The following is an 18,881-nucleotide window of genomic DNA, read 5'->3' on the forward strand; positions in this document are numbered from 1 at the left end:
TTGCTTTTGAGCAGGGGCTATGTCTACATGGGCAGATGAGTATGTGTTAAAGGTTGAACAATAGAGGGGATTATACTATACAGTGAAATGACAACACAGGGAAGCTGTATTAGTTCTGGGGTACTACACAAGAATGTGATAAGGCACCATCTGAGTGTAACTGTATGTGGATTGTGTCAGTGAGCTCAGGGGAGGTGGAGGGCTTTGAGAACTCCTGATATCCAGTACATTCTATCTGCAATTGAGTCTTTAAATGCCTGGGACATTTTTGTGCAATCTCAAAAATATTGCTCCTCCACTCTTACCAGAGCCTCTCTATGATTCATTCATCTTTTAACCAGTCACCTCCTGGTTTTTGTCTCTGTTTGCATTACCTGCTTTTCTGGGCTTTCTCAAATCTGACCAACCTTGAAAGCCAAAGTGAACAGATGTCCCAATCTTTGTCCTGCCTGTGATGTGCTAAGATCCAAAGATGGATTAGGGAGCCTTGAGTGGTTAGGATATATTGTGGATGGGTGCATCAGTCACTTGAATGGCATTTACGCTTCTCCCATCCAAAGTTGATTTTGATGGTCCCTGGGACATTTATAGGGTGCAGAGTTGGAGACTTGAAGGACAAATCCATATTGGTACCAAGGAAAAGGGGGACAAATGTTCATTAAACATCAGCTATGAGTCCGGCATTATGCTCGGTGTTTTTCATGTTACTTCATTTAATATTTGGAAGGTCATCTACCATGTGGGTAGCCCTCTCTTGTGAGCCCATTTTCAAGAAAATGAGAAACCCTTCACAATACTGAAGCTGCAATCTAGAATATGCCTAAGGTCTTTCATCAGCGAGGTCTCTCTACAAGTGGATTCTCTTCATGCTGCAGATACGTGGAAGTTATGGACCAAGTTCTGCGTTGTAGAAATTCCCAAGTGGGGCTCAAGGGATGGACATGGGAAGACTCACACTGGCCGTCTCCAGTTTGCAAAGGCACAGCAGTGGCTAGGGTAGGTGAGGCTGGCCTCCATGAGTGCGACAAACTTATCCAGACTGGGAAGCTTTTTCAAGTTGTATGTTGACTTGGCACGAAGCTTCTTAAGATTTTCTAAGCCATAGCTAGGCAGGGAATGGATCCTGGTTCTTGAAATGTCTCTATAAGGAGAAAATGTAAATAAACCTGATTATTATGGACCTAAAATTTTCTGCTTGGTTAGCAGGCAAAATTGCGGATGTAGTAGTGATATTCTTACACGAGTGAGGAGGGTGATGCCAATTGATCCAACACATCTCAGTGAGATCAATATATGGCTACTAAGACATGTGGTCCCCTAGAGCCCTGGCCCTTGGGTTTGCAGTAGGAGGACTCAGATAACAGGTTTCTCTGATCACTGGTTATACACACATCATGCCCGATCTGGTGCTTAACTATAGCCATCTCCCCTTCTATAGTCTGTCTGGAATAGATATACACCAATTTACATCAGTTGAAGAAATGGAAGCCATTTCCTCCCCACTATAAAGCTAGCTACAAAAAATACTTGAGATGAGTGAGGGTGGAATCTGTGGCCAAATTTCAGAAAAGTGTGAGAAGAAACACCATAAGGGTAAGAGGAGTCTGGTGGGCAGTATAGGCACCCTCAGCACAAAGTTGAAATGGCAATAGAGAGTGGTGATTATGAGTATAGCCAGACTAGCCTGTGTATGTACCCCGTCCCTCTACCTATTAGATTTGTGATTTTGATAAAGTAATGTCACTTCTCCATTTCTGTCTCCTCAGCCATAAAATAGGAATGGTAATAATCACAGCTGCCTCAAAGGGTTGTTGGGACAATTAAATGAGTTAAAGTACACAGGAAACTTCCTGGCCAATAAACAGCACTTAATAAATTGCAGATATTTTTAGTAAACACCTCTCTCTCTCTCTCTCTCTCTCTCTCTCTCTCTCTCTCTCTCTCTCTCTCTCTCTCGGTCTCTCTCTCTCTCTCTCTCTCTCGGTCTCTCTCTCTCTCTCTCTCTCGGTCTCTCTCTCTCTCTCTCTCTCTCGGTCTCTCTCTCTCTCTCGGTCTCTCTCTGTCGGTCTCTCTCTGTCGGTCTCTCTCTGTCGGTCTCTCTCTCGGTCTCTCTCTCGGTCGGTCTCTCTCTCGGTCGGTCTCTCTCTCGGTCGGTCTCTCTCTCGGTCTCTCGGTCGGGGTCTCGGTCTCTCTCTCGGTCTCTCGGTCGGGGTCTCTCATACAGTTTTTTTGCCTTGTAGGAGTCTCTGCTTGGGCAAATTAGCAGAGGTCTACATGGAAGTCCCCAGAAATGTGCATTTTAATCAAGTTTGTGTCCCTGGAGGACTTCTGGTAGCCATACCAGTGACATTGGGTGCCTTTCTGGCAGCATGGTTGGCAGCTGCAACTCTCACAACAACCGAGACCAGCTAGTGGCAGCATGGGGCTCTAAATGGTACCAGCTTAGACCTGTTGGAGCCAGCAGGTTGGCCATGAAGGAGTGATTCTGATGGGGGCAGTAGCACGTGATAATAAGGTCTCAGCACCCTTGGGGACCTTGGATATATGTGGAGAAGGAGAAACTTCTAATGTCTGCATTTCCTATAAGTAAAAGTAGTGGGCACTCAGAACAATAAACTTGGGGGTATGAAAATGCATTTGCTACCCCATGTGTTCTCAAAGTCTGGTGAAAATGACATTCTCAAAACCTTGTTTTCATTATGTCATTCATTTCCTTTCCCAAATTCTGTATGCTTCCTGTTGTCCACTGAAACCCACCTCTAATTTCTTCCCTATTTGTCATGTCCTTTTCCCAATCAAACTTAAAACAGTTTTTAATAATGGATGTCACTTTTTCCTTACAATGCAACATGGTTTCTACCCAAACCCTAGAGAAACAATACTTTCCAAGGCCACAGTTTCATTCTAATCTTCTTGATTTCTCAATTAAATTTCATGTGTAAAACATTCTTCCTGAGACTTTTTCGTGGCATCACATTCTCTTTAATTTTTTCTGACATCTTCTTTGACTCTGGATTTTGTTATTCTTTCTCTTCTATCTTTTCTTTAAATATTGGAGTTTCTCCAAACTTTGGTACCTTTCTGACAGTATATAACCTTCTCAGATATTACCCACTTCTTTGGTTTCAGATACTGGAGATATGCTGATGGCTTCTGAATGTATGTTCCAGCTCAGATCCTACTTCTGAACCCAGGTCCAGATAATCAGTTGTCCGTCATACCCCACTATGTTGATGCCTTTCAAGTATTAAAACCGAATTTACTACCTTCCATTTAAATATGTTCCTCCTTTTGTTTTTCCCTTCTCAGCAAATGACTCCTCCATTTTCCTCTGTTGCTCAAGATGGAAACTGGAAGTTGTCCTTGACTCCCACCTCTTCCTCACTTGGACATTGGCTTTCGTCATCTGAGGCCTGACTTTATATCTGTTTGAAATCCATCTATTCCTCCGGTACCACTTTAGTTTCTGTAGTTCCGGCCTAGACAAAGACAGTAGCCTCATAACTGTTGTGCTTGTGACCATGGCATTCACAAGGGTTCTCCAGAGTAATAGAACTAGTATAGGATATAAAGAGATAAATAGGAAGAAATTTATTATGGGAATTGCCTCATGAGATTATGAAGGCTGGGAAATCCTGTGCTATGCTATCTGTAAACTGGAGAATTAGGAAAGCTGGAGGTATAGTTGAATCCAAGTCCAAAGGCCTGGGGACCAGGAAGGCCACTGGTCTAAGTTCCAGAATCTGGAGGCCCAAGAACCAGGAGCTCCGAGAAGATAGATGTTCCAGCTCAAGAAGAAAGCAAGCAAATTTGCCTTTTCTCTGCCTTTTTGTTCCTTTTGGGCCCTAACTGATGGAATGATGCGCACCTACCTAGAGGGGGGTGATCTTCCTTACTCAGTCTGATTCAAATGCTAATTTCTTCTGGAAACAGTTTCATGGGTAGACTCATAAATGTTTTACCACTTATCTGGGCATCCCACAGCCCAGTCAAGTTGACAAATAAAATTAACCATCACAACCATCTCTCTCTCCCCAGTGCAATCCTTACACTGCAGATTGGCATTAAAAAAAAATCACCCAGATTATGGCTTCCTTCTTAAAACTCTTCGATGACTCCCCATTGTACTTTGATGAAGTACAAAGCATGGATGTGATATGTGGGTCATTTGTCTGGTTTCTCTCCCATCCATTCTGTGCCCTTCTTTATGCTCTACTCTGTATTGCAGGATGGATGGCCTCTGCAGGTTCCATTTCCCAGATACCTTGTCAGTCAGCTTTCAGTTGGGTTTAGCAAATGAAACTGGTGGGAAATTAGAGGGTAAGATGAAGGGTAAAAGTTAAGTGTATGATTCCATGTGTCATTAGATCTTCTGAGGATCCAGCTTCTACTCATTTGCTCAAGTCCTAGCTTTAGTAGTGGTTACCTACCAATGCTAATATTTGGACTACTTATACTCTGTTTGATATTTAGGCAAATTTACATTTGAGAGCTAATGATTACATATATGTAATACCGATGTATATTTCACTTAGTCCCCTTCTTGTTAGTATTGACAAATTGGATAAACTTGGTATCTGTTACTCAAATTCTTCTGTATGCTTCCTGATTTTTTGCTTGCTTGTTCTATCATTACTGAGAGAAGTGCATTAAAATCTCCAACTATGATTTTGGATTTGTATACTGCTACTTTTAGTTTTGTCAGTTTTTGCCTTATATATTTATGAAAATACTTCAGGTACATGGAAATTGAAACTTTTTATATCTTCCTGGTGACTTGCTTTATATCTAGTAATATTTGTCTCCTAAAGCTTTGGATGTTTCTTTGCTAATTGCTCTTTGACCTCCAACTGTTGGAGTACCCATGGGCTCAGAGCCTAGACTTCTTTTCTCTATTTTCACTTAATCTGTGGGTCTAGTCATCTAGTCTTACAGCTTAAACACCATTTATATGTTGATGGATCCCCTGTATATATCTCTAGATTACTCTGCTCTCCTGAACTGCAGACTCTTATGTTCAGCTGCTTCCTTAAAATCTTTTCTTGGATGGATGTCTAATGGGAAGGCTAAACTTTGGATATTAAAACTGAGTCCTTATTGTCCCCCCCCAAACCTGTTCCACTTAGGGCCTTTCCAGTTGGAAAAACTTGTAAGTCATGCTTGGTGCCTCTCTCTCTCACATTCCATATGCAAACCCTCAACAGAATATCTTGGCTTTTTTCCACACATGCCTGGGATTTAACTATTTCTCACAACATTCATTACTATCACCATAAGGTAAATGTACTGGCATTCCAAGGTGTCTTCTGTAAATTATCTCCTAAGTGTTTTGATTCTTGAGAACTGGGGTCCCTGGAGATAAGAGCCTGACCCATAAACCTTCATCCCTGTGCTAAGTCTTCACATTCCACTGCTAGATGATCCAGCTGTCCTGGCCTGCTCTCCACTTATACTTCCTATTGGTCTAGAGCTTCTCAGTATTTTTCTCTGCCCTAGAAAATCTCTTTAGTTTCTGTTTTCAGCACAATTGTTCCACTGACCAGTTCTGCTATTGACACTCACTTTGGTCTCTGAGTTCATGTTCTTGTTTCATCTGGCTTCTTCCTCCCTGCTCAAATGTGGAAGAAAGCAAAAACTTCATTTTGTCTAAAATAATTCAAGGCTCCATTCAAGGAATGAGATGAAAGTATAAAAAGTCCTTCAGGAACAATTTAAGCCAGGGCAATCATTACCTGCCATGAACATTTTTCATATTTTTAAAAGCAATAAATATAAAACAGAAAACTTTTTTCTTAGATATGCACCTCTGTTGAGTTCAGAATATAAAAAATATCACATTAAATGAAGATTTCTAAAACAAACCAAACCCCCCCCCCAAATTATTAGATTCCATGGAATGCCCTCCTCTTATACACTGGGGTAGATTAAAGATGGCTATAAATTCTTTACATTCTTTCCATACAGGGTCTATTTGCTCTTCCCTTGAATTCAGGCTGACCTGAAATATCTTTGGATTGTAATAGCATATGATGAAAGTGTTGCTTTACCAGTTCTAGACCTTGCCTTTAAGAGTGCTGACAGCTTCTATATTGCTCTTAGAGAGCCCTAAGATGCCATGAAAGAACTCTAAATACCCTGAGACTGCTGTGCTGGGAAAAGTCTAAGCTATGTGTAGAGATCCCAGAGAATGAGATGAAATGCTATCTGTGTGTGTGTGTGTGTGTGTGTGTGTGTGTGTGTGTGTGTAGAGAGAGAGAGAGCAATAGGAAGGAGGACAAATGCACAAGGCATGTGAGTGAAGGGGACTACTTGGAAATAGATCCCCCCAGCCTTACTACCTGACTTGATATCACTTGGATCAGAGATAAGCTACCCACTTTTCTGAAACACTAGATTATGAACAAGATGGGATGATTATTTTGAGTCAGTAAGTTTCAGAATAGGTTCTATGCCATAATAGGGATCCCAAATAGACTCCCATGGAAGTCTCTGTGATTCTGTCATCTCCATAATTTTTAACAGTTGTAGAGATATTTTTCCTTGAAAGCCATTAAGAGTGCAATAGTATTATATCCCATGGATCTTATGCCTTTCTCACCACTTATTAGCTTTTATTTTATATGCTAGCTATAAAAAATATTTCTTTTATGTTTATTTTTGAGAGACAGAGTGCAAGTAGGGGAGGGGCAGAGAGAGGGAGACACAGAATATGAAGCAGGCTCCAGGCTCTGAGCCATCAGCACAGAGCCCCATGCAGGGCTCTAACCATAAACTGTGAGATCATGATCTGAGCTGAAGTCAGAAGCTTAACCAACTGAGCCACCCAGGAGCCCCTATATCCTAGCTCTTTGTACTTGGATTTTCTCTCTGCTTCATGGCAGAGGGCTCCTTGCATTCTCACCAGTGACTTTCGTGTACTAAGCACCCAGAAAATTGTTGATTTGTTTGAAGATCCACTGGGAAGTGACGCTGAATAAGAATATGGAAAAGGAAGAGCTAGGTCACCCCAGCCAACTGTGTTGTCCCCTGACTTCCAGCAGTTTCAAAGAATCTCCCACCTTGTGTTATCCCTTCCATCATTTCAAACAATATGAAATGATATTTCATACCATGAAATGATATCATGAAAAATATGTTCATGTATGTTTGTTTTGTCTGCTCAAATTTCAAATGCTCTGAGAGCCAGGATTATTAAGCTACTTATGGGTTATGCACTGTATCTAGCACAGTACTGGGCTCTCAATCTATTCAGAAGATAGTTATCTGATTAGCAGAGATGTTTCATTATTAGTATCATAATACAAATGAGAGAGTGGAGCAAGTTTTACAGGACAGTCATTCTAAAAGGAGAAGGCTGTTGGGGCACCTGGGTGGCTCAGTTGGTTGAGCATCTGACTTTGGCTCAGGTCATGATCTCACGATTCCTGAGTTCAAGCCCCACATTGGGCTTGCTGCTATCAGCCTGTCAGCACAGAACCCGCTTCAGATCCTCTGTCCCCTCTCTCTGTTCCTCTGTTGCTTGTGCTCTCCCCTAAACAAAGAAATATTTAAAAACAATAAAGGGAGAAGGCTGTGGGGCAGACTGAGAGAGGAAATCTGGATTTCAAGGTTGCTCAGCAAAGCGGTGACTGAAAGTATCAAAGGCACCAAGGAAGGGAGCAACCTTGTGCATATAGATGTGTATGATAGATAAATAGATGTGTATGAGAGAAGCAGCAGAACCATGTATGTATTGGGTGGATTGACCTGACTGCAGTCCATTACCTAGGTGTTAGACTGGGAAGCCTGGTTGGGAAGTTTTGGTGCCTTTCTGCCTGCTCAGTTTTCTGGAGCCAGCTCCTTATTACAGCTACGGAATATGTGATCTGTTGTCGTAAGTGCTAGGTGGCTTTGCTGCTATGAGGCTAAAACATCTTGTCAGAGACCTGGGATCTGGATCTTCTGGTGGATGTTGAAAGGAGGGAGTGGTTGGTAAGAGACAAATGTAGAGTCACTTATAGTTCAGTAAGGCCAGTCTTCAGGAAAGTGGTTCCTGGGTGATAAGGGAAATAAGTCTTTATAGAAGTATTTACTTAAAGCTTGCTGGATACTTGCTGCAGTGAATAAACATGGGACCTGTCAAGACTTTCAAATTTTGGACTGACAGAAAAATGTTTCTGATATCTGCATGGATTAAGAAAGATCCATAGAAATTTATATCAGCAGGAACAAAGATAAGTGGATAGTGTTGAGTGTGGTTTGAGACTTTACTACTAGTATTTCCACTTTTGCTCTGTGTTCCCCTAAAACTTTATCTTTTTCCTGGCTAAAATCTTTGTGCATGAATTGGAAATCTATTGTTAGATTTCAATTTCTTTGTAAAAACATTTTCCATGCTTAAGATGCGAATATACAGGGATGGGGGTGGGGTAACAAAATAAGACATTATCAGTTACTCACATCTTCATGGAAGTGGATTATTACGACTATTGGCCAAAGGTGGGCTTAGAGAGAACACAAAGCATGGCAAGTGAGGGGTTTTCAGAATGGTGATTCTGGGTAACCATATTGTGAGGAGTAAAGGGATGGAATGAGATCTCTGAGCCTTGAAAGCCAGGTGGAAGAGTCTAGAATTTATAATGAGCAAAATAATGGCTTACTGAAAGCTGTAGTTTTGTAGGATTAGTCTTGAGAACCTTGAACCTGGAACATAGCAAGTGCTTATAAATACTTGTTAGGTGAACTGGAAGGAGAAAGGATTGAAGGGAGGGAAGGGATGAAGTGGCCATTGCAGAAATTCAGGCATGAGTGCTCTTTGCCACACACCACCACTTCATCTGTTAAAGTCACTGTATCACATGACAAAGACTTATTCTGCTCTATTAGCATAGCCTCCTGAGGAAAATTTCTGTAGAGCATATTGTTCTGGGCAGTAACATCTCTTCCTTGACCAGAATGAGATAGTTAAGGGCAGGCACTGTTTATTTTTAAATTTCTCTATCCCTTACACCTAGCATAGTACCAGATACACAGCAGGTGCTCAACAACATCTACAAAATGTAGGACATGTATGACCCAATATACTCAGTGAATAGCTGAGAAGGTTTATTACTGACGTTGTTCCTGGGGCTGGTGAGCTGGACAAGGCGGGGGCATGGCTAGTTGTGGGCTTGTGTTTTTAATCATTGTCTTTCAGGCTGGTCTAATGACTGCAGTCTTTCTTTTTTTAAGATGTCACTTTGGTTAACATTTCAGCACATACTATATTTGGCAGGGACTGTTTCTGAGAATTTAAATGCTGAAAAGTACTAACAGGAGACATAAGGGGATGATGGCTGGCACTGAAGAGATTTAGTAATCCTAAATTGTTTCAACATTGTTAGGATTCCTGATTTTGAGACACAAAGCAAAAAGGGAGACAGCCGTCAGTAATAAGGTGCTGAGTCAGGAGAGGCAGGAGTTAAATTGCACTCTGTGCCCCATTTAATAAAGTGTGTTATAGCCAGTGCCACAAATCTGATTTGAACAATTTCTATTTTTCCCAGCAAAGATGTTATTACAGGTCAATCATTTCCATAAGTGAGAGCACATTTCTGGTGTATACTACACTGACAGATGGCTAGAAGACCTCTCTTTCATGATCCCAGGCGGAATAAAAAGGCAATTTACTATCTATAGGACTGTGGGTACACTGGTAATGGAAGAGAATCGTTCTTATACAAATAACTCAGTGTTTGAATCTGAACTATCAAATGAATCTGAGCTATAGCCAAATCAATTTGATAAACCATCAGAATATGATTGTACTGGCTCCAGCCTACAAAGGCAATGCATTAAATTTTCCCCACAGGAAACAGTTACCCAAGGAAACAGCAATTGCTTGATTGCTTAACACACACACACACACACACACACACACACACACACACACACACACAACTTGAGTTCAGAATATCAGGTGAAAACTCAGATGGTCAAGACACCAGAGGGGGGAAATCAAGGTGCTAGGCTGCTCCTCTGAAACTCAGTGGAGCTTGTCTGTGTGCCCCTGGCTTTTTCCACATCTATTTCTATTTGCGATGGAACAGCTCACCCTTGTACCCTCAGGTGTTCAGAGGTTCCCTGTTTTCACTCAGCTGAAATTTTTGCCTTCAATAAAGGAGTTATCATTGGTTTGGGGACCCTTCCCTTGGCTCTCTTGGAATCCTTTGCACGTAGCTACTGTGAGGACAAAAAACTGAGTCTGTTGGGGAGGAAGACTGACCACAGTTTGCTTGTGGAGGAGACATCCCAGAGACAGGAAGAAGTTTCCCAATTCCCAGCACTGGTTCTAGTGCAGTGATTTTTGATGTGCTCTCCAGACCAGCAACATCAGCTTCACCTGGCAGGTTATTAGACATGCAGGTTCTTAGGCCAACTCCTGACCTGATGAATCAAACTCTGGGGGTGGGAATCAGCAGTCTAGGGTTTTACAACCATGCCTGGTGATTGTGATGCATGATCACACTTAGAACCACTTACACCCGAGGTGCTTATAGCTGAGCTCTATTCTGCAATTGCCTTCTTCACACTTAGCCAAGATTTGGCTCTTCTCCAGGTACAGCCTGATTGTTGATGAAGAGGGCTGGCCCCTTGCCTTAATTCAAACTTTGAAGGGCCATCTTAATTCCACAGTTCCCCATGGGGAGCTGAGGCTTCTGTTGCAAATGCATTGCAGTTCAACTTCCCTCTTAGCCTGATTGTGTTCTCAGCAAGTCCTTCCCTCATAAACTAATAGCACTCCTCAGTAAACCTCCTGCATGCAAACATCCATATCAAAGTCTTATGTGGGGGGAATGGGAATTGGATCAAGACATAGAGCCGTAGCCTGAGCATCTACTGAACACTGAGTGATCTGCACCATCTGTACTCCTCCTGTTCATTAACTCACAGCACCTGAGGTGGGCTAGTTTGGGGCACACGCCTAAACAAGCAACTCTCAGGCCAGGGTTTGGCAGGGGTTGGCCTATGAGTTTGTAGATTAAGAGATGGACTAGGTCATAGAATCCTAGTTCAGCAAGCAGAGGCTGGAAAGACATCTGCAGACAAACCTGAAAACCCCAGAAAGGAGGCTTGATGTTTAGGTGATCAATCCTCTTGCCCCTAAGGGGAGAAGAAGGAGACTAGCAATTATAGGCTGGGCTTTCAGCCATCATCTTGCACATATATCCTCATGCATTGGGGTGAAAGATGTGGGAATGTATTATCACTCTCAACCCTTTTAAGTCATGGCAAGTGCTTCATAATTCCTTTGGATTTTCTATAAATGTTATCCACTTTATTCTGGCCAGATAGGTTCCTGTGGTAAAAGCATTGAAATATGCACTTGTAACTTGAGGACTCTGTGGAGCTGCCTGTGATGGTGACATCCCTCTTCCTGCTGGCATTTGTGGGAGGGCTGGCTGGGGGATTCATGTCTGTGTTCTCCATTAAACACTTGGATGAGACACATGGCACAGTGCCTCGGCCTGGGACTTGCTTATGCATCTGTAGGAGATGCTCTTCTGTGCTATTTGCATTTATCATTTACTGGTGTTCTTAGGCTGGGAGTCTAGTGCTTACAATTATTCCTCCTCTATTTTAGTTCACAGCCTATTGTATAACTTTCAGATGTTTGATTAGACATACTTATGTGCTTTAGACAACATGATATGGTGGGAATACATGGACTGTGAGGCAGAAGACCTAGTTTCTGGTCTAAACTCTGCCAATTACAATAGCAGTGTGATGTTTCATGGGTCTCTTTCAACTTCTGGTTCTGGTTTCCTGGATATTGAGCTCACTGAGGATCCAGTCCAACTTGAATGTTGTCAGCAGAGTGGTTAAGGTGCTATGATTTAATAGTATACTCAGTGCAAACAACATATGGAAACCTATACCATCACAGACACATGCTGCCATGACAAACAGAGGTGTGTGTTTAGGAGCATTCAAAACCCTTAAGACTTTTAGGTAAGTGAAATTGCCAGACTTCTCTGGTGGTGGTCAAAGACATCAACAGCACTTTCTATAAGTCTGTTGGTCTCCCAAGTACTTGAAGATGAGGAAACAGTAAACATTACAAGTTTTAAGTATGTGGTATATTAAAGCACACGGATGGTATGCCTGGCATTCCCTATTTGTCATGCCCATGAACTACTTGGTACTTCATAACACATCATGACCTGTCATATTATGATGCATATTATTGTCTGATTCTCTTTTGAGAATATAAGCTTTCTGTGAGGAAGAACTTTCTGTGAGGAAACCAAGGCTTAGAGAGATGAAGGAATGGTTTTAAATCAAAGTAGTCTTCTCTGGCCTCTCTGCTTTCATCACGCTGATACTTTCTTCTTTTGCATATACTGCCCATCTCAAGCCAGCCATACTGAAATAATCATTGAACTTTTTTGAATAGAGTCCTATATATGGGTCAAACACATGCTCTGTCATGAATAATCACCCTCTGGAGTTTCTGCTCTACCATACGGGCTTGTGCTAGAGAGATACTATATTCCAGCCTGAAGGAGAATATAAGCTTTTGGGTGAAAATTAAAGTGATGATAGATGGGAGGGAGGTAGATAAACACACACATGGGAACTGATATTGACTGTCAAGAGGTTCAGGCTAGTGGCTCTCAAATGCCTAAATTTACCTTAGGCAGGCCACAGAAGGATCACCTAGTAAAACTTGAGTTTTTTATATGTTTGCTTATTTCTTTGCTCACTATTTTTTTCTTGCATATGACTTCTTCCTTCTGGGTTCCTTCCTTCCTACAGTACATTTATCAGTAGATGGAGTAGGTCTTGCTTAGAGCCCAGGAAAACACGTTTTTAAAAAGCTCTTGGAGATTGGGGTCCCTGCAGCCATAAAGGCTGTCAAAGTCACAGGAGGAAGAATTCACTGTTGACTGAGGTTGTCAGGGAAGAGGTGGCAGTTAGCATGACCCCAGTGGAGGGGCAGGGGCCGATGAGCATATGGGCAGTCCCTCATGGAGAGATTGAGATGAGGAAGCAACACCAGGAGGAGGGGTCCTCATGCTGGGCTGTGAGGTACTGGATGAGTCCCAAGAGGTCTGATTTAAGGCAAAGAGGGTCCAAAAATAAGTGGTGTGTGGGGATCTCTCAGGGGAGGAAACTCCTAGACATTGAAGGTGAGGAAAGAGAACTGTGCTTTCCCTTTCATGGAAGGAATGTATAGCAGAGTCGTTAAGAGTCTATGCTATGAGTCAGACCAGTTTGATGTTAAATGCATGCTCCAAAGTTTCAATGGCTTTGGGTGAATTAGTTAACCCCTCCAGGGAAGTCAGTTTTTCCTTCTCTAAAATGGGAACAATAGCTCCTCCTGCAGAGGTTTTATAAGGATTAAATTTGAAAATGGATCTTAAGCTTTTAAAACACTGCGGCTTGGTAAGGGCTCATTAAATATTTGTTGTTGTTATTGTTGCTGTTATGTGGATCAGCTTAAATTGTCCCTGTAAGTCTTTGTAGATAACACAAATAAAAATTGCCAGCTCTGTATGGGAAGCTTCTCTGAATTGGAGAAAGTTGACTTCTAAGTTATACATGTTGATATGTAGCACATGGAAACAGGAGAAGCTACTTACAGAATGACTGGTCCAGAGGCTCCCTGGAAAACATCATTAGGCAATTCTTCCAAATTAATGTTATCACTTAGATTCCTGGGGATGGAGATGAGGAAAGAAGGGAAACACGAAGCCACATAAATATCACTGTTGTAAGAGCCATTTCCCTCTAAATGGCCTGGAAGGATAGTCAGGGCTACTTACAGCTCATCTAGTTGGGTTCCATTGAATGCACAGTTGTGTATTTCTTGAATGCCATTCTTATTCAGCCATCTGAAATAAAAGGCCCATTAAAAAACCAATAATGTTAGATGCAAACAATACAGGGGGTTTCATAATTGGAAGCACTGGGGCAAGGTCAGACATTGCAGGTTATTGGCATAAATAAAATGCCACCCTTAAAGCTCAGGGACAGGAGTGGGAGGGAGGCTGATTTATCACTATATAACCTATGTGATGTTTGAAATTTGTATAATTAGCATTTATTACTTATTCAGAAAAAAAATGTTGAAAAGGCACACTTAGGCCTAGCACCTGGATCCTGTAAGGTCTTTGCACACATTATTAGTGGGCAGAGACCATGCCATGGGGGGATAAGACAAAGATCTCTGCTATCCTGCAGAACTGAAATCATACCATTATTGGACAAGTGCTTATAAGACTAGGAACATTTTGTATCCCCTTTCTCTAAGATCTTATGTCTCTCACCCATGCTCATCCATAACAGCAGGCCTTGCTGTCATCAAAAAGTAATCTAATTAAGCTGTCAGACAACCTGAACATCTCCTGTGACCCATAGGGACCTGGTTATTGAAGGCTTGTGGAGGTGGCTCTGGGTTAAGCCAGAAAGGAAGAGAAATCAATTACAGAGACTGGGCTGTGGCAGGGCACAGTACTGTGAGTGGGAGCAGGAGGGGGCTTTGAGGTTGATGGGGGCTGGATGTGGAACAGTCATCCTGAGTGTGCAGAGGACGGTGAGCAGGTCTGTCTGGATAGGGGAGCCCAAGGACACCTTGGGCTGACAACACAGCACTGCTGTGCTCCTGGATGGATCTGAAAACAAAACAAAATCGAGGTTGGGAGAGCTTAGCCTGAGGAGCCTTTGACCGCCTGCTCTTGATTTGCTGTCAGGTTCTTTTTCCTGTCAGGCTCAGTGGGTTTACAGTGTTTGAAAAACCGAGCCAGAGAGGCTCCTGCATGTTCAGGACTCTATTTCCTGGCCTGCAATGGGTAACTAGAAACACTTAAAATCACAGGACAGCAACAGCATGTTTTTTTCCTTTTTCCTGACAACCACTATACCTAAAAAAAAAAAAAAAAATCTAGACAGGAACCAGATAAATCTTCTTAAAACATAAGCAACCAATTGGTGAGTTCTGATGGCCAAGAAGTGGCTATACACCCCCACACCCCACTAACCTTGCCACTACCTGCCTACACCCCAGCTCTCCAGCCTCCTGACTGCTTTGTCAACCTGTTCCCAGGTAGTGAATTGCTGGAGCAGCTGCCCCTAACCTGTGGGATGTAGGTCCCTGGGATTTTGGATCAAACACAGGAGATTAGCGAACTTCTTCTGTAAAGGGCCAGGCAGTACATTTTAGGTTTTGTGGGCCAAGAGGCAAAATGGAGGATATTACATAGATGCTTTATACAGGCGCTTATAAAGCAATGCCACAAATGTTTCCACTAAATTTAAAATGTAACAACAGAGTAAAATTTTTTTTGTAATAGCGGTCTATTGAAAAGAGTGGATTTCTTGCTTTCTCTCTCTCTCTCCCCCTTTCTCTCTCTCTCTCTCCCCCCTCCCCACCTCTCCCCCTCCCCATCTCTCCCCCTCCCCCTTTCTCTCACCCCCTCTCCCCCTCCCTCCCTTTCTCTCTCTTTCTCTTTTTCTCTTTCTCTTTCTCTTTCTTTCTTGCCTGTCTTTTCTTGTCTGTCTTTTCTTGTCTGTCTTTTCTTGCCTGTCTTTTCTTGCCTGTCTTTTCTTGCCTGTCTTTTCTTGCCTGTCTTTTCTTGCCTGTCTTCTCTTGCCTGTCTTCTCTTGCCTGTCTTCTCTTGCCTGTCTTCTCTTGCCTGTCTTGTCTTCTCTTTCGCAGGATACCATTTTACTTAACTTACTTTCAATGGTAATGTTCCCTGCAATCAAACTGTTCACTTCTAAAAACTTGTACTAATTTATGGTCCAGGTTTGGCTGACCCTTCATCTAACACAAGGGGTATGTAAATCCAGATGGGCTCCAACTATGTTTCTGAACACAAGATAGTATTTTCTGTACATATATTTCCTGCAAATAGATGTTGTTATGATTACATATCATAGAGGCTAATTTAGAAGAATTACTGTATTTGAAGTAACACTTTGTCTTTATGGACTTTTCTTAATCAATGGATACCATCATATGGGGAGAGGGTAGAATTTTTTGATGTCAACAATGGATCCTTACACAAAAACCAAGTGATGCCCAGAACCTCTGCCCTGGGATTTACATGAGGTGGTAGCACTCAGCCACTAACAACGAGAAGCTGACACTTATGAAGTATAACTCTTAGCCTCTTAAGAGAGACAATGGGGGGCGCCTGGGTGGCGCAGTCGGTTAAGCGTCCGACTTCAGCCAGGTCACGATCTCGCGGTCCGTGAGTTCGAGCCCCGTGTCAGGCTCTGGGCTGATGGCTCAGAGCCTGGAGCCTGTTTCCGATTCTGTGTCTCCCTCTCTCTCTGCCCCTCCCCCGTTCATGCTCTGTCTCTCTCTGTCTTAAAAATAAATAAACGTTGGAAAAAAAAAATAAAAAAAAAATAAAAAAAAAAAAAAAAAGAGAGACAATGGTCGTTTTAAAGCCTGATGATGATGACGACAAGTAAAATCTGGGCACCGTATTGACTAATGAATAACTGGATCATGGTTTTCTCGAATTTTTACACATAGGTAGCTTTGGTAGAGGCTCAGGAGCTCCAGAAGCAGAAATTGCCCTCAGCCTGAAAAGTGAAGGTGCTGGGGGTGACCTGGCCTATTAAAGCTCCCTGGGGTAGGCAAGAAAGATAGAAACCGGTTGAGGAAGAGAGGAAATGCACATGGAGTGAGCCTTTTCTATGGCTGGGATGTGTGGGAGCTGATAGACCTGTAGCCTCATTTAATTTTTCCCCAAATCTGAGGCCATTCTGCTAATTGGCCATGGCTAGGTGTTTTCATTCGGACCCTCTGGTTGCAGGGTAGGGGTGGGAAGGGGCTCAGAGGCCTCAACATGGTGGACATTTAATCACTCATTTTCCTCTGAGTCACTAGCCAAGTATTTGATAATCCTTTATTACTGGGTTGTTTGAAAAAAATGTGTGTGTGTAATATTTATATGTATGTTGTATATGTACAATAAAGGTATTTTTAGAACAGGGTGTCAGTATTTTGAAAAATGCCAGTGCATAGAAAATGTTATCAGTCCTCCATGCCATTTTGCCATGCTTCCTTTTCTGAATATTCATAGGGGGAGAAAGTAGCCCTGCATCCAGAGGTAGCACCCAAATTAAGAAAAACTGGAGTGTTAATCTGTGTTGAGTATGAATTTTCTGATTCTATTATCTATGGGTAAGGACCATCTGAGGTCAAGAAAAGATTTTGTTCTCACAAAAATGAATTTATCCTTTAGAGATATGTCTGAGAAGTATTGACTCTCAAGAAAGCTCTCCTTTTTGGGAGAGTATGCTCTTCTGTCTTGTGTTCTAGACAAAAATAATGGCTTGCCAAAGTAGAAAACAGTGGAAATATCAGCACACTCCCACTTAATGATACATTTTTAGGGGCGCCTGGGTGGCGCAGTCGGTTGAGCGTCCGACTTCAGCCAGGTCACGATCTCGCGGTCCGTGAGTTCGAGCCCCGCGTCAGGCTTTGGGCTGATGGCTCAGAGCCTGGAGCCTGTTTCCGATTCTGTGTCTCCCTCTCTCTCTGCCCCTCCCCCATTCATGCTCTGTCTCTCTCTGTCCCAAAAATAAATAAACGTTGAAAAAAAATTAAAAAAAAAATGATACATTTTTATAAAATATTCTGTTAATAGATTTGCCACATGATAATATTAAGTGACTTTGAATCACTAGATTTAAAAATGACACCTGTGTTAAGGCAAGTTTTTTTTAAATTTTTTTTTAATTTTTTTTTTAACGTTTATTCATTTTTGAGACAGAGAGAGACAGAGCACGAACAGGGGAGGGTCAGAGAGAGAGACACAGAATCGGAAACAGGCTCCAGGCTCCGAGCTGTCAGCACAGAGCCCGACGCGGGGCTCGAACTCACGGACTGCAAGCTCATGACCTGAGCTGAAGTCGGCCGCTTAACCGACTGAGCCACCCAGGCGCCCCAAGGCAAGTTTTAAAGAAGCACAGATATCCAGGGACAACTGATGACCTTTATCACTAGTCTCCTTCCATATGTAGCATGGCAGTCCATTCACTGTTGTTTGTGCTCTAACCCGCCAGGCTGAAGTTACTAAGGTGCTTGCTATTTTCCCCTTTTCCTTCTATCTCCCGTATTCCTTTTTTTTTTTTTTTTTTTTTTTTAATCTTCATATCCTTGATGATTCTGTTTCTTCTGTTTGCTCTTTGCCTGGCTACATCCCACTTATCGTTAAAGCCTATCTTAGACGCAACTTCCTTTCTCAGCCACCTTTCCCTCATTAAACTGTTCCTTCAACCCTCACATCACACGCCAGTCAGAATAAATTAATCCTTCTTCAGTCTTAGAATAGTTGCTTTTATTTTGCACACATTTAGTTCTGTTTATATTTTAATTCATTTATTTTGCTCTCTCCTTCACTCATTTCCCACACCCCATCAACTCATTCCAATACATGTGTACATAAATTCTGAATATCATCAGTGTATTAAAAGCAAGGCTTAGGTAGGACTCACTAAAAATTTTTGTTGTAATAACATATGCTCTGAATACATGCCTTTGATTTTATTTTTTCCTTCACACTTGCAATTCCTCCACTAGTCTCTTTGAAACCTTTCTGTTGTTCTTTGTAATTAATTTACATCAAATGCTGTGCTTAGCTTTAATCTTCAATATTTCCTCATCTCTGTTTCTTCCCCCTTTCCTTTTTTGTATTGCTGAGTAGTCACTGAATCATGTTGCTGCTTTGAAAATGACTAAAATTCTTTCTTGGCTGGAACTTACCTTTTGTACATAATGACATATTTTAAAGACAAACAGACACACACATTACTATATTTTTAAAAATTGCGACAATTTGTGAAATGGAAGGATAAAATGCTTTCTTTACAGATGTAATGGCAATTACCAGTTTCCCAAA

The 18,881-nt window shown here is 42.0% G+C and overlaps 1 protein-coding gene across 1 annotated transcript in view; it reads right to left on the bottom strand.

The window, feature by feature from the left end:
* Positions 1-951: 951 nt before the first annotated feature.
* LOC115511231 (follicle-stimulating hormone receptor) overlaps positions 952-18,881 on the bottom strand; it is a 165,918-nt gene continuing 147,988 nt past the window's right edge. Inside the window, exons 7-9 of the mRNA XM_030311787.1 lie at positions 13,788-13,856; positions 13,605-13,679; positions 952-1,141 (exon numbers count right to left, since the gene is read on the bottom strand). Of these exons, the coding sequence (XP_030167647.1) occupies positions 952-1,141; positions 13,605-13,679; positions 13,788-13,856 (334 nt within the window). The remainder of the gene's footprint in view (positions 1,142-13,604; positions 13,680-13,787; positions 13,857-18,881) is intronic.

Source organism: Lynx canadensis, chromosome A3, assembly GCF_007474595.2.
Source record: "Lynx canadensis isolate LIC74 chromosome A3, mLynCan4.pri.v2, whole genome shotgun sequence".
In the NCBI taxonomy this organism is placed as follows: Eukaryota; Metazoa; Chordata; class Mammalia; order Carnivora; family Felidae; genus Lynx; species Lynx canadensis.